The following is a 15,400-nucleotide window of genomic DNA, read 5'->3' as shown; positions in this document are numbered from 1 at the left end:
AAGAAAAACAAAATTTGAGGTGTCACAATCCCAGATTTCAAGATATACTACAAAGCTGTAGTCATCAAAGCAGTGTGATACTGGCACAAAAACAGACGCATAAATCAATGGAAGAGAATAGAAAACCCAGAAATAAACCCATGATTATATGACCAATAATCTTTGACAAAGGAGGCAAGAATATGTGACAGGTAAAAGACAGTCTCTTCAACAAATGATGTTGAGAAAACTGGACAGTTACTTGCAAAAGGATGAAACTGGACCCACTTTCTTATACTATACACAAAAATAAAATCAAAGTGGATTAAAGACCTAAATGTGAAAACTGAAACCATTAAAATCCTAAAAGAGAACATAAGCAGTGATTTCTCTGATATTGCCATCCAGAGATGTATCTCTGAGGCAGTGGAAAAGCAGAAATAAACTCTTGAGGCTACCTCAAAATTAAAAGCTTCTGCACAGCAAAGGAAACAATCAACAAATCTAAACAACAGCCTCTGACTGGGAGAAGATATATCCAAATAATATATCTGATAAAATATTAGTATCAAAAATATGTAAAGAACTTATACAAATCAACACTAAAACAAAACAAAACAAAAAATCCAACTTAAAAGTGGGCAGAAGTCATGAAGACATTTCTCCAAAAAAAGATATACATGGCCAGGAGACACATGAAAAACTGCTCAACATCACTCTTCAGGGAAATGCAAATCAAAACTATAATGAGATACCACCTCACCTGTCAGAATGGCTAAAATAAAAAATACAAGAAACAACAGGTGTTGGCAAGGATGGGAGAAAAAAGAACCTCATGCATTTTTGGTGGAAATGGAGTCTGGTACAGCCACAGTAAAAAAAAGTATGGATATTCCTCCAAAATTAGAAATAGAATTACCATGCTATCAAGTAATTGTACTACTAGGTATTTATCCAAAGGATACAAAAACACTAATTCAAAAAGATATGTGCACCCTATATTTATTGAAGCATTATCTACAATAGCCAAATTATGGAAGCCACTCACATGTCTATGGATAGATGAGTGGATAAAGAAGTGGTATATACATAATGGAATATTATTCAGCCATAAAAAGAATGAAATCTTCTCATCTACAATAACATGGTTGGATCCAGAAGGTATAATGCTAAGTGAAATAGGTCAGAGAAGGACAAATACTATTAAGATTTCAGTCATATGTGGAATTTAAGAAACAAAACAAAGAAAAAATGAAAAGTAAAAAACGGACTTTTAGCTATAGAGAACAGACAGATGTTTATCAGAGAGGAAATGGGTGAGGGTGTGGGTGAAGTAAGTGAAGGGGATTAAGAGTCCTCTTGTGATGAGCACTGAGTAATGTATGGAATTGTTGAATCACTCTATTATATACCTGAAACTAATGTAACACTGTATGTTAACTATACTGGAATTTAAAAGAAAAATCTAGCATCCAATTTATGCTATGCATCATTCTATAGATATTTTATGAGCACCTGCTCTGTGCCAAGTAAGGTGCTAGGCGATGAGATTAGCTGAGACGAACATCAAGACGAGCAGAACACAGGCCACTCTCGAAGAGTTTATAAGTTAGAAGCTTTTTTAAAAAAGTAATAAACAATGAGTTTAAAGAAAATAATAAAGGAAGATCTAAGAGAGATCACAAAGCCTGCCTCCTGTAGGGGTTTATCAGTAAATTGTTTCCATAGTGGTAATGAAGATCCCAGATGGCAGATGCACCTTCCTCATTCCAAAATAAAAGTATTCCAATTAAAGAAAATTACATCTCTTTGCCACCTGTTCAAAAGATTTTAAGCATCTCTAAATACCTGGGTGCTTTTCATCTTCCTGTGGTTAAATTATAGAATTTTAGTACTGGAAACTTTGAGAGAGATTATAGAATTTCAATACTGTGATGTATGAGAAAGATGATCTGGTCCATCCTTTTTGTTTTGTAAAATTAGAAGGATAAGACCCAAACTGGTTCCATGACTTGTTTCATGAATGAAGATCTAAACTAGAACTCAACTCTCTAGTAATCTACCAATACAACACTTTTATTTTCTTCATTTTTAGGTACAGAGATTTTGATGGAAGAGGGGTTTGATGGGAGTCATCAGACAGCAGATTTTCTGACTAGTAGTTTTGTTTTCAGATAGAATACACACACACACACACACACACACACAAACTCAAGACATACAAGATCTGCATGAAAGAATGCAGAACTAATTTAATGCTTTGTATGTGGAAAAAATATAATTATAAGCACAAATTCTTTTCTGTGAATGAGTCTGCTAATTTATTAGAACTTTAAGAAGAGCTTACAGTTCAAATGTTTTGCAACACAAGTGTCACAGCAGGAGACTTATTTCTCATAAGAAATTTTTATTTTTTTAATCAATAATTTAAGAAGTTCAACCAAGATTGGGGTAGCCCTGTGTTGATACTCACTTCATCACCTTTGATTTATTGTCATGAGACTCCTTCAGAAGAGCAGAATAATGTGAACAACAGATGCCAGGCAGTTTAGTGCAGTGAGGACAACACCAGCTGCCTTTCTATTCTCAAGCTTCTCATAACATAAGTGTGAGTAAAAGCATCTGTTGAGTAGACATTCCAGGCATATTCTTTTAATTATTGCCAGACCTTCCTAAGGCAAAACTTCATTCTTAACTCTTATTTCATGACTACATGTATGATCCAAGGAAGTAAGAGTCAAGTAGTTGTCAGGGGAATGTCAGAAACTGAAATCCTTGTTTGGTACTGAGCAGACCATGGAGTTATATATCTCAGAAAACCTGTATATCCAAATACCAACAGTCTGAAATGGAGCAACTGTTGCCACAATAAACTATTGTCCAATCAGGAGCCTCTAAAATAATGAAATGCTTGTCTGTATTTTAAATTTAACTCACAGTATAAATTTTCTGCACTATTTATTAATATCTGGCATGTATTATATTCTCAAATGTTTGTTGATGAAATGAGTGAATTAATTAATTTGGGGGCATGTCTCTACTTTTTAAAGTGTTAATGAATGCAGGCTTTCTAAATAATTGGCTTTCCTTTAGTATGTCACCATCACCAGTGCTTATAGATAGCTAGCTTATCTTCAGTTTTCAGAAACTCTAATAAGGCTAATTAGGCACATTCTTGCTTTCAAAGACAGTAGAGAACACAGATGAATAATCACTGTTTTTGTTTACTTATACATTATTCCAGAAAAAAAAATCAAGGGAGTTTTTATCTATATTTAGTAACAGGTATGATTTATCATAATCACTATGCTACATGGCTTCCTCATTTGGTTTATTTAAATTCTTGGGCACCAGGTATTGGTATAGTGTTAGTGTTTGTATACAATATAAGTGTACCTTACTTGAAAGAGAACTAGGTTTAAAGGACTTTTTGTAAAGTAAGTCAAACATTCTGGAAATCAAATTATAATAAGCTGTATCTTTTTTGCTGCTAAAGTGTCTTTAGTCTTTGGTGAGCTTGAAAATTTCATCCTTGATATATCAAGAAAAGATTTATCACTTAGTACAAAGGGTGAGGAATGAAATTTCACTCCAATTGCTATCTCAGAGAGTCTCCCTTGAGTTGCATTTGGGATACATTCCAAATGCTTTTTCTACACTTTGGACATGCAAGCCAATCCCCACAAACCATATATATGTAAGGAACAATTTCCTCCCTTTTAGTAAAAAGGATAAAGCGTTCAGTTCCTCCTAACAATGATAATAGTCATTACCCAGGCATTAAAAGTAGGTTGACAATGTATACCTTAGTAGCTACACTAAGTATGACAGTTATATCTTGACAAAAGGGAATATATGAAAAATGAATCTCCCTTTACTAATTCAGACTACTCTTAGTGACAATCCTGACTTTTCACAAATGAGGATCATTTTTACAGACCAACAAGTTGAAGTCCTGCTTTTCTGTATTTTGTGTACTCTCAGTATCTATGTATGGATTCACTGATACTTTGTCATAATTCCAAGGCCCCGTGTAGATTGAGACCCCCATTTAGGGAAGAACTGTGACCACAAGTGCGATATTCCAGAAGTAGACTGATTGAGATAGTGTTTTGCTGCAAGATATTTATTAGAAAGTAACACCTGAGGAAGAGGAAGAGGAAATAGGGTTAAATAGATAGAGAAGTCAAACTGATACAGGCCCTACTTAAATCTCAACCATCTGTACAGGAAGCTCTGAACCCTTTATAAACTCACCATGCTGGGCTGAATGGCTGGGCTTTTTATACTCCAACTCAAGCACTCATAGTATATGGGTCACCCTGGGGTGTGCATTGGTCAGGAATGCCCTCTGAAGGTGACGACATGAAGCTGACAACAGCTTAGGCAACATATTCTTCCTTGGTGATGTATCTTGGTGGCCCATATTGATGTTCACAACCATTTACTCCTTGTGTTACTTGGGTTGACTTCATATCTTTTCAAGGGATTGCTCTAGTTTTCTGGTAGATTCTCCTCCTGAGGGAAAAATTAGAAAAGGACTTAGTAGTACAAAGTATAGCCCCTAACAATGAAGCTTTAGGACCACAAATGATATCAATCTTCTGCCTCTAATAATCGGGGTGAATGAACTATGCCACAATAGTTACTCTTCCTTGATTTCTGGTGCCCTGATACAGAGAACTTGAAGTATTCAAAGGGCAACCATAGGTTATACATCAATGGTGGAACTCTTACTGTATCACCTAATGAAAATACATCCTCTTTGGGGACCAAGACCTCTATTCTGGCAAAGCTTACATTTTGTGGGAATGGAAAGCACAGGGTCCTCCACAGAGTTGTTGGGAGTGGTAGTAAGTAGTATTAATTCTGATTCCTCGCCTTGGTTCCAAGACCAATGACTATTTCCTGTTGGAGATCTAGTACCATATAATGGTCTTTGATTTGGTGTGTATACTTTTTTTTATCTTATAGGGTAGTGCTTTATCATTAAACAGTATCACCTCCAGGTGGTACCTGGGTGGCTCAGTTGGTTAAGCAACTGCCTTCGGCTCAGGTCATGATCTCAGGGTCCTGGGATCCAGCCCTGCATTGGGAAATCCCTGCTCAGCAGGGAGCTTGCTTCTCCTCCTCCCTCTGCTGCCCCTCCTACTGTGCATTCTCTCTCTCAAATGAATAAATAAAATTGTAAGAAAAAAAAATGTATCCCCTCTTAGCTGGCACTTTAACTGCTCCTTTAGCAGGCTAATCCAGTGTTCCAGCAGGCTGGAAATTATATCAAATGATATAACTACTAAATCCCATGAACATAGGCCCACTGTCACAACTTATTTGCTGTAAAATGGGTACCATGGTCTAACACAATGTTTTTGGGATCTTGTAAGATAGATTAGGCACTTTGTAAACTATCAGATACTGCTGCTAGTTGAGGGCTGAGGATAAGAAAGAAACACATTCCCAGAGTGTGTCATTTCTGTTACAGTAATTCTTTGGCCTTTCCAGTGTGAATTTGCTCCAGAGGGGTTGATTGTTCTCCTCAAAGAATGGCATCATATCATGGGAACAGTATTGTTCTCTGTTGTTTTCAGTGTGAATATTCAGTATCAGCAGTAATTAATTCAGGCTTGTTAATAGGAACCCATGATGTCAGACCCATACACACCTTCATCCCTCCCACCATGCTCATTTCATTCATACTCCCAGTATCCAACACTGAGATGACTAATGACCAAGACTTGCTGATGTCAACTTTCTGAATTATTCAGTATCCTTCCAGGCACTCTTCCAGGTTTGACCTTCTCTGTTAGGTATTAACATTTGATGCAAAATTTTTGCACTTTGTGTCTAAGGTACCTATGTGTGCTGCGTGCCTCATTTGAAGCCTTGTTCCCAATCTTACAGTCTTCTTCCTTTCAGGTGAATAAGCAACCAGCTGGGTCACTCACAGATATCTGCTAGTCTGTGTATATTCTAACTTGAAGCCACTTCTCCTTCCCAGAAAGTAGACAGTCTGGTGCATTGTCAGAAATTCTGCTCATTAGAAATGTTCCCTATCCACTGCCTTTTAAGACACTCCTGAGTAAACTTACAGTACAGCTTCCATCCATTTTCAGTTTGCAACTACATAGTAAGTGTCTTAGTTCAGGCTGCTATAATGAAACACTACAGTCTGGGTGGCTTAAACAACAAACATGTTATTGATAGTGGTTGATAAGGGCCCACTTCCTGATATGCTGATGGCCATCTTTTCACTGTATCCACACATGGTAGATAGAGAAAGCCCTAGTTCTCTTCCTCTTCTTATAGGGACATTAATCCCATCATGGAATTAATCACCTTATCTCCATTCTCATCACCTAATTACCTCCCCAAAGCCCTACCTCCAAAGACCATTCCATTGGATATTTAAGGTAGAAATTTTGAGAGGACACAAATAGTAAGTACATAGTAGTAAGCCTACCAATCCATAAACCAAGTTTAGACATCTGTTCTCAAGCAGCTGGTCATGATATCTCCCAGACAGCCAGAGGTATCTGCTGAAAAAAGAGGTCCTGGTTGGGGGTCTATACTACTTGTTCATTCAGTTTGCTTATACCTCTGTCCTGTTCATGTTCCATGCCAGATTGCACTGGAACTGCTCACCTTGTGTCTGACATAACTCAGCTGATGATGCACGGTCATCTGGTGTCCATGATTAAGTGCTCAGTTTAGAGCCTAGAAGGACACTAGAATTTGATTTTCAAAACACATATAATTCTCTTCTGCAAATGGCATGGCCTTGCTACAAAATCTAAGGAGACTTTTGCGACCTTCCTATCAAGGCTTGCTGTTAGCTCTACATATCTTCCTTTCCTACCTGTGATGTTTCTAAAAACTATAGGGTCTGCCTGGTCATATGGACCACATGACAGAGCTACTTATCTCACAGCTTAAACCCACTAAAAGAGCTTGCACAATCTCTTGAGGTCCTTGACAGGATTTTAAGTCCTATATCTTTGATATGTGCTCCCAAATTAATAAACTCTCATATCTAATTTATATTATATTTATGTTTTTTAGATTATATTATGTCTCCCTTGATTAAGTACCTCTCAAATCAGGTTCCCACTGCCCCAATTCCTACCAGTATATATTGGCTAGATCTTTCATTCCTTTGGGATATAGTCTCTTCCTCCTATATCAGACATATCAAGCTCCCAGATGGGTTATGCTGTAACTTAACCCTAGTTCTTGACATAATGGCCAATAGAGGATGTATGGAAAAATCCTAATTGGGGCACATGTTTTCTTAGAGGGGAAAGTGCTAGCATTAATGAGAGGTAGACCACATTTGTAAGCTTATAGAGTCTGGTGCTTCAAAATCTTAGGGACCTCTATCCAGGTATCCTCATGACAAGTGTCAGGGTCCCATTTTTTTCCAAAGAAGGCCATGGCTTTGTTCTAACAGAGTTATCTTGGTTAGACATTTAACCTCTCCTGGAGTTTGATCACTCTATTAAATCCTGGGCTTTAGTTTTTCCGTCCTCCCACTGGAGGAAATGAGAGCCAAACAATCATTTAGGGGAGATCTGGAGCATATATAGCCCAACAGAGTAATCCCGTATTGGGCAAAAATGGACATGCCTTTATACTCTCACTTTAGTTAGTCTTTGGATCTAGGCCTCTTTGGTTATGCATCTCTGCTGGTGATGTGGGCAGCTCATCTGTTTCCACAGCTACGGCTCCATCTAATTTGTTCAACATTCATTCATTCAACATGTATTTGTAATTATGTTCTGTATTCCAAGAAGTATGCCAGGTATAAGGGATATAGTATCAGATAAGACATTATCCTTGCTTTATAAAACATGCAGAGTAATGAAATTGAGGTTGCATCTTCTGAATGATAAAGGAGGAGGCACAATGAGCTGAAGTTGCTTAGTCCACATCACACTATCACATATATCCTTAGCTTATAGGTTTCATTTGAAAATCGGGGTGATATGATATAATGGTTAGCCTTTTAGGAATAATGATGCATTTTGAAATAAACAGAAAAGGCCCATTAGTGTTTGTCAAGTCATAAAATTAGCCCTAAATGAAAAAGTCTAAAAAAAACATTATGGACAAAAATAAATAGAGAATATCCTCCTTTAGGTTTTTTTTTTTTTTAAGATTTTATATATTTATTTGAGAGAGAGAGAGCATGTTCAAGAATGGGGAGGAACAGAAGGAGAGGGACAGCCCGACAATGCACTGAATATAAGGCCAATGCAGAGCTAGATCTCACAACCCTGAGATCATGACCTGAGCTGACGTCAAGAGTCAGATGCTTAACTGACTGAGCCACCCAGCTACCCTGACAATATCCTCCTTTTGACAGTACACTTTCTTTATATAGTCAGTTCTGTAAGTTTTCTTTTTGTCATCCTGCTTGCTAAATGTTGTTGTTCTTGGTCCTTCCTTTTCTCAGCCCACATAATCTCTTTGGTGATGCATCTACTCAGTTACTCTTTTTGTTGATAGTTCACAGTTATCTTTCCTTAGCTCTAGACCTGTGTACTCAGTTGTGTTGCAGATATTCCTACCAGAATGTCCACTATATATCTCATATCCGTCTTATCTAAAAACACATTCCTCTTTCTTGCACAGATAGATTACCTGCACTGTATTTCCACTTTTCTGCATCTTCCCGGTACCTGTCTAGACTGACAAGAAGTCTGTATTTTCACTATCTTCAACAAATGTGTGAATGTATGAGATCTTAAGGAGGAGAAGTAAATAATAGAATGGAAATACATTTTCTGATGTAGTGCTTAAAATTGTCACTTTCTCATCATGGCCAGTCATCTGTTTCTCCTACCCTCAAAGTTTTATACTAGATTGAACCGTGTAAAATTATCAATGTTTAATGTTTTAAAAAAGTCAATATCAGCAATTTCATATAGTATAACCAAATATTGCTTTTATTGTAGTAAGATAACTTCTAAAAATTTTTAAAAAGTGGATAAACTCAGTAACACTAATAAGTGCAAACATTGAAATTAATATTTCTAAGATAAAACTGAGCTACATCCTCGAGAATTCACCTTCTAATACCCCATTTTCAAGTGAGTTTAAAGAGATGTGGGCTCTGAATTATTTTATTTTATTTTATTTTATCTTAAACCTGCAGTTGTTTCTGTACTGCAAAGAAAATTAGAAACAATATAGACAAGTTCTAAACCACAGTTAAGGCAGAATTGTCAAGTCTATGAACTTTATGTAAAAGTTTTTTTAAACATTTTAGTTTCAACTAGGAAACATTCTAATTTTATATTAGTCTTTAGTGAATAAGGAGGATGTGGTTACTTAAAAAAATAGAACTAGTGTATTTTAGAGTTTTACTGACTTTTAGAAAAAAATAATACTTCTTTTCAGTTCTAACAAGTGATTTATTATATGCAAGGCTTTTTGGCCTTCTGAATTTCTGCTTCAGCTAACAAAATCTATAAATAGTCTATTACATATCCTATTTTATAAAAAATGAAATATTTTCAATTATTGTAGAGTTGTCTAGCTCTTAACACAGTGTGTTTTGGCTCTAGGCTTTGTCATTTTTCCTTAATGTGTGTTAGATGTAGAATCAGTGTTTTGAAACTTTTTAAATGAGAATTCTTGGTGAAAAAAAGTATAAATTTCTGATAGTTCTTATAATGAAGGCTATAGCTTCAGTGACTGCTTTGTAGTTCTCTTAAATAACCAAGAGAAATAGTTTGGGCTCTGTGGGCCCTACAGACTCTCTCACAACTACTAAGCTCTGCCTTTGTAGGGCAAAAGCAGCCATAGAGAATTAGTAAACAAGTAGACATTGCTGTGTCTCAGTGAAACTTAGCAAAAGAGGTAGCCAGCCTTTGCGGTCACAGTTTGCTGACTTAACTTTATCTGATATTCTATAGTACTTTATCTTCATGTTTTATGTATTATTTTTGCTATCTTTGTATTTTAGTTACTAGTTATTTCTAAGTTGACTAGTATATTGTTTTATACCTGGTAGATAATAACTAATGAAATAATTATGAATGAAATTTTATACATTTTGCCTTTGGGAAAATGTACATCATTCCTACAACACTAATTTAGAAATTTCTCTGTTTTCTGTGTAACTTGAAAACAGATAGAAGAAACTAAAGAAAACTGTTGGGAGGAATCATAGTCTTAATACATTATTTATGCTTTCTTAATATAAGTTTCATTAACGATTCCCAGTGGACAAAGATATAAGCCTGTGAACTGCCCATTTTCCAGTGAGAACTTATTTCTTCCAAATTTGGTAGACTGCACTTCCTAATACTTGACATCAGTACTGACAAACTCAAGTGCCCTATTGGAAGCAGGTGGTATATAGTAATAAGAGTTAAGAGCAATTGGTATGGACTGTGGTGAATGAAAAAATGCATCTAAGTAGTAACTGTTGCTTAGATCCATCCAGATTTGCCTTTGAAAATGCTTGTCTGTGCGTGCTAGATCATCTAAAACTAGGAATCTTATTAATCTTCATATATAAAATCTCTGGATTTTTAAATCTTAGTACCTAATTCAGTTTCCATTAATTAGTAAGCAAGTGCTATGGTCTAAGCAAAATAGTTCTGTAGGGGACATTGATCTGGTACACATAATCAATACTGGTATAAGTCAAGTGGGCCTACTCCATTCACTCATCTAGATTATTTGTGTTAGGAAAAGGGTTTTTCCCCTGAATCAATATTAGTCTGTGTTCAGTTTCTGATATTTTGTTTACTGTCTCACAAATATTTATATTTCATTGTTCTTCTCAGATTTGATTAACTGACCATTGATCATTGTCTCAGAGTGAAAGTGTCAATGCTCTTAAAATCAGTAATCATAGAAATATATTAGATCACTTCTACTGGATATAACCATTAACATTAGAATAGTTTTTGAGAATATAAATTTGTGCTGTCCAATAGAGATACAAGGCCAGTCACAAATGTCATTTAACGTTTTTCAACAGCCATATTTACAAAGGTAAAAAGATGCAGATGAAATTGATTTTACTAACATTTCATTTAAACCAAACAATATTACCAAAACATTCATTTAAAAATGTAATCAATTTAAACAGTGATTTAATTTTTTCATTCTTTTTGTAGTAAGTCTTCAAAATCTGATGTCTTTTATGTTTACTGCACATATCAGTTTTGATCTGCTACATTTTAAGTGCCCAATAGCCATTTAAACTCAACCACACTACTTAAACACATCCACCTCAGCAAGCTATTTAACTCACCTGCCTTGTCTGTAAGTGCAGCGGGATAATACTACCAAATATGGCTCTTGTGAGGATTAAATAAGACACACAGGAAGTGCTTACCATACATCGGTGTATCCATTACGAGTAGATAAATAGGTAGGTAGGTAGGTAGAGAGGTAGGTAGGGGAGTGAGGGAGAGATTGATATGTAGATAAAATCATACCCCATGCTTTAACTTCAGTTAGCTTCAACATAGCAAATCATTTTTTTTTCATGATTTAGGTGCCTTCTATAAGCTAATTTATACTATCATACAATAATCTATTTAAACAAAGTATAGCTATTGAAAAAGAAAATGCTTCATACATCTTTAAATAATCCTAGGAAAAAGATTAGGTTGTTATACAGCTAGGTCTATGTTATTTTGTTTGCTATATTGTTTGAAGTAGAATCCATAAAGACAAGGTAGATGAACACTGAGCCTTGTTCACTTTGAAACAGTGTTACTGACTGCATTCTTTCATTCCTTTCAATGCACTAAATTCATCCTTTACTCAAGCTGTTTACTCATCTAGAACACTCTTTCTGCTTTCTTCTCTTGGCCAACTGGCCTCTTCTTATTCTTCAGCTTTCAGATTAGATGTCAGACCTCAGCTTTACCCTCTCTTCTCTTTCAGTCTCTACCTCGTTATCACAGTTGTTTCCTTGATAAGCAAGTGTGATGATTTGTAATTATTACTTTTTAATTTAGTTGGTTTTAGTCTTTGTATCAGACTTTTTGCCTCATGAGAGCCTGTGTCTGCTTTACTTGCTAACGAAATCTCAGCAAAGTAATGTAATACCAGCACAGAGCAGGCACCAAATATTTCTTGAATGACAATGGATTAATGAATGGATGTGTGCTAATATTGGGAATTTTCAAAGAAGTCACAGAAATGACTTCATGAACTGATATATCCACATCAAGAAGCTATGAAAACTACAGTTCTTTATAACATCCCCTGGATTACAAATTCCACAAGGTCAAGGACTGTGTTTGGATATGAAACTAAGTGCCTCCTAGCTCAGGGCCTGCCACATATTAGACATTCATATATATTTGTTGAATGAATGAATGAATAGATTACTTTTTGATGTGAAGTCATAGGCTAGACATCTATACTAGGAAGAATTTTACTCTAAGATAAAATTTAGGATGAGTTAAAAAGAAACATGGGTTAACGTTACTTAAAACCAAAATGCTGTAATAGCACTGCAGTAAAAATGTGTGCTTTCTGTTATATTTTTTTCCTAAAAGGGACCTGTTGGTTTACCTGGAGAAGTTGGGACTACTGGAAGCATTGGTGAAAAGGTAATGCCTTTCATTGTTTTTCTAATGATAAGAATTCTAGGCTAAACTCAAACAGGAGACATTCATATGGTATTTTATGTTGATTAGAAATCACTCATAACTTAAAATATACCATCTGTCTTGAATATCTTAAATATATTGAAATATAGTTAATGGGATATATGTTTCTAATTTTTAAAGGGCAGACTACTCTTTGGGTTGTGATGATGTGGTCTGAAGAGAAACTGAAACTGATGGTCTAGGTTTATGACTAGATCATATTTAAATCAACTTTATCAGAGCAAGCTCCCTAAAGGAAGCAGTTTTGAAAGGAATTTAATTATCACTACCTGATCCAAGTCTCAGTCACAATCTCTTGCTTTTCACTTGGAATCCAGTGTGCAATTATTCGTGCATATTCCTGGCTATGGAAATGGAAATTGTAATTTGCTTAAAGATGACCTAGAAATCATTATTACCTTGGGAGTGATTGTCCATGTTGAGTTTCAAATTTAGGAAAGTCTTTTTAAAAAATAAAAAGTAATTCTTTACTTGAAACCAAGGGCATTTAAATTTTTTTTTAATTTTTTTTTTAATGGAATCTTATAATGGACTAATAGGTTATAAACCAAAACTTTGGGTCTTTGACTAAAACCTATTGTGCTCGATATAAATTGTAAGCATGATAGTCTTGTGCAGTTACTACATAAGGCTACTCTGTGAGATAGTAGAGGCAGGACTATGAGTAAATTAGAAAATATTCCAGTTACTGCTATCTGAAATGTTTAGTTTAAGTCAAAGTCTACCTGTCTAAAATTTATCACTTTTTTCCCCAGGTTTAAAACTGATCTCTTCCCAATAATCTCATGTCCATTAGTGTACTTTATACCTATTTCAGTTCTTCCAGTCTTCTGGAATAAATAGAGGGAAACCCATATTTGCTTTCCTTTTTCCTCCATTCTCTATGCCTAATCTTTTAGCAGGGCTTAGAGTTTTTTTCTATGTAATTTATCTTTTCTAATAGTCAATCTAAAACCCACCCTACCCCCAACATACTCTTATCAGTTTATGTTAAATTTATCCTGTCATATTTCTATCCTTTCATCCATCCTACATACTACAAGCAGAGGACTAATTTTGATGGGTCATCTGAAACATTTTGAAAAACCGTCATTGGCTCCCTACTGTTGACTCAATTACTTTGGGTCCTCTACTTTGCTGTCAAAGTAGTACATAATTTTGGCTTAATCAGTTCATCTAACACATTTTCTAATAGTCTCCAATATAAACCTTTCTCTCTCCCCTCTCCTATATTACATACTTTTCTTATTCCTGTTCTTACTGTTTTGTTTTTTTAGCTTGAGTATTCTCTCTGTTTCCCTCTGTTTATTCAAAGCCAGACTGTAGGACTCAAAGTCTCATCTCCTCCATAAAGTCTTCTCAGATTCCTCTGATCCTTCCTGATTTCTTTCCTTCCTGGACTTAGAATAAGCACCACACAATTTACAATTTAATTGTCCTCTAATTGATTGACCTTTTTTAACGTCATGTCTTCAAATACTTGAGAGTAGACTCTAAGCCAAATTTCTGTTATAGCTCTCCAACTCTCAGTACATTGAAAGTGCTTAATATGTATACTTATTTATTTTTTATTAACAATTTAACAAGTATAAAATAAGCTCATTTTAAAAACTTAGATTTGTAATTTTTTTTATTCTGACTTTTTTTTTCTGTGCAAGGTCGAATGCTCTATACTAATCCTAGGAATTTTAATGTGAATCAGTTTAATTCTTTCAATGTACTATGGCATATTTGATTATCATAATTATACTTGTGGTAGACAGATTACATAAATAAAATTTTGTTCAATGGTTATAGGAATTAGTTAATTCTTAAAATATGTTTTGATACTTTTACTATCCTCCTATTTTATATGCCTCAAAATGACAAGCATTTTTACTTATAAAAATATTTTTAGTATTTTATCTCTTGAAATATATTTTGAGGATTTTTATTATATTAGAAGTATAGCAACTTTAAGGTAAAAATATACAATTTGTAAATTAAAAAGTATTGGCAGTTAGGATGATATGTGCATGTAAGATATGAGTCTGACAATTTTCCTGTCAAGGCTTATCTCAGTCTTGACTGATTAACTTGCCTCAATATTTTTCTTTTATCTTTGTTTTAAAAGGGAGAACGGGGAAGTCCAGGTCCACTAGGTCCCCAAGGAGAAAAGGGTGTTATGGTAAGAGTCATTGATTTGAAATATATGTTTCCAAAGAACATCATAATTCCAGAAGTGGAATTACCTTGAGTGAAATTTAAATAAGTGAAAAGTGTTTATTTTACAGTATATTTCCATTTGAATTTTCCTTTCCTTTAAACAGTTTACCTTTCAAATGCTGATTGCTATTGCAAAGCATGAAAAATCAGATGACTTGGTCAAATGACTCTATAGATTTAAGAGAAGAATTAAGCCACCATAAATTAGTGAAATGAATGAAAAAAGAATATGACGAGGGCTCTACTTTTCTTTTATAGCTTATAGTTTCTATAGCACATATCACCACTGTCACTCTTCCATGCGTTTGTGGTCCTGATGTAATTTTTGATATGTGAAACATCAGAATCCAGAATTCATCTTACCTATCTTGCATCTTTAAGGTAGTAATAGCTGACAACTATTATATATAGATTGTATTTTTTTAGTTTATTAAGTAGTTTCTAAACATGATAGGAATGAGAACAAAAAAATATCAATGAAAGAATCTTACTTCAGAAAATATATTGTAATAGATCTGGTGGCACATAAGACTGTCTACAAATTTATTTTACATAAGTTTTTCTTTAGTTTT

The 15,400-nt window shown here is 34.8% G+C and overlaps 1 protein-coding gene across 2 annotated transcripts in view; it reads left to right on the top strand.

Moving 5' to 3' along the window:
- Window positions 1-15,400, top strand: part of COL24A1 (collagen type XXIV alpha 1 chain) — a 402,120-nt gene that overhangs the window by 215,239 nt on the left and 171,481 nt on the right. For both annotated transcript variants that reach the window (XM_059136719.1, XM_059136718.1), the window contains exons 25-26: window positions 12,510-12,563; window positions 14,737-14,790. In XM_059136719.1, the coding sequence (XP_058992702.1) occupies window positions 12,510-12,563; window positions 14,737-14,790 (108 nt within the window). The remainder of the gene's footprint in view (window positions 1-12,509; window positions 12,564-14,736; window positions 14,791-15,400) is intronic.

Source organism: Mustela lutreola, chromosome 10 (genome assembly GCF_030435805.1).
Source record: "Mustela lutreola isolate mMusLut2 chromosome 10, mMusLut2.pri, whole genome shotgun sequence".
In the NCBI taxonomy this organism is placed as follows: domain Eukaryota; kingdom Metazoa; phylum Chordata; class Mammalia; order Carnivora; family Mustelidae; genus Mustela; species Mustela lutreola.
The sequence above is the reverse complement of the archived record's forward strand: the minus strand, read 5'-3'. Positions and strand labels throughout refer to the sequence as shown.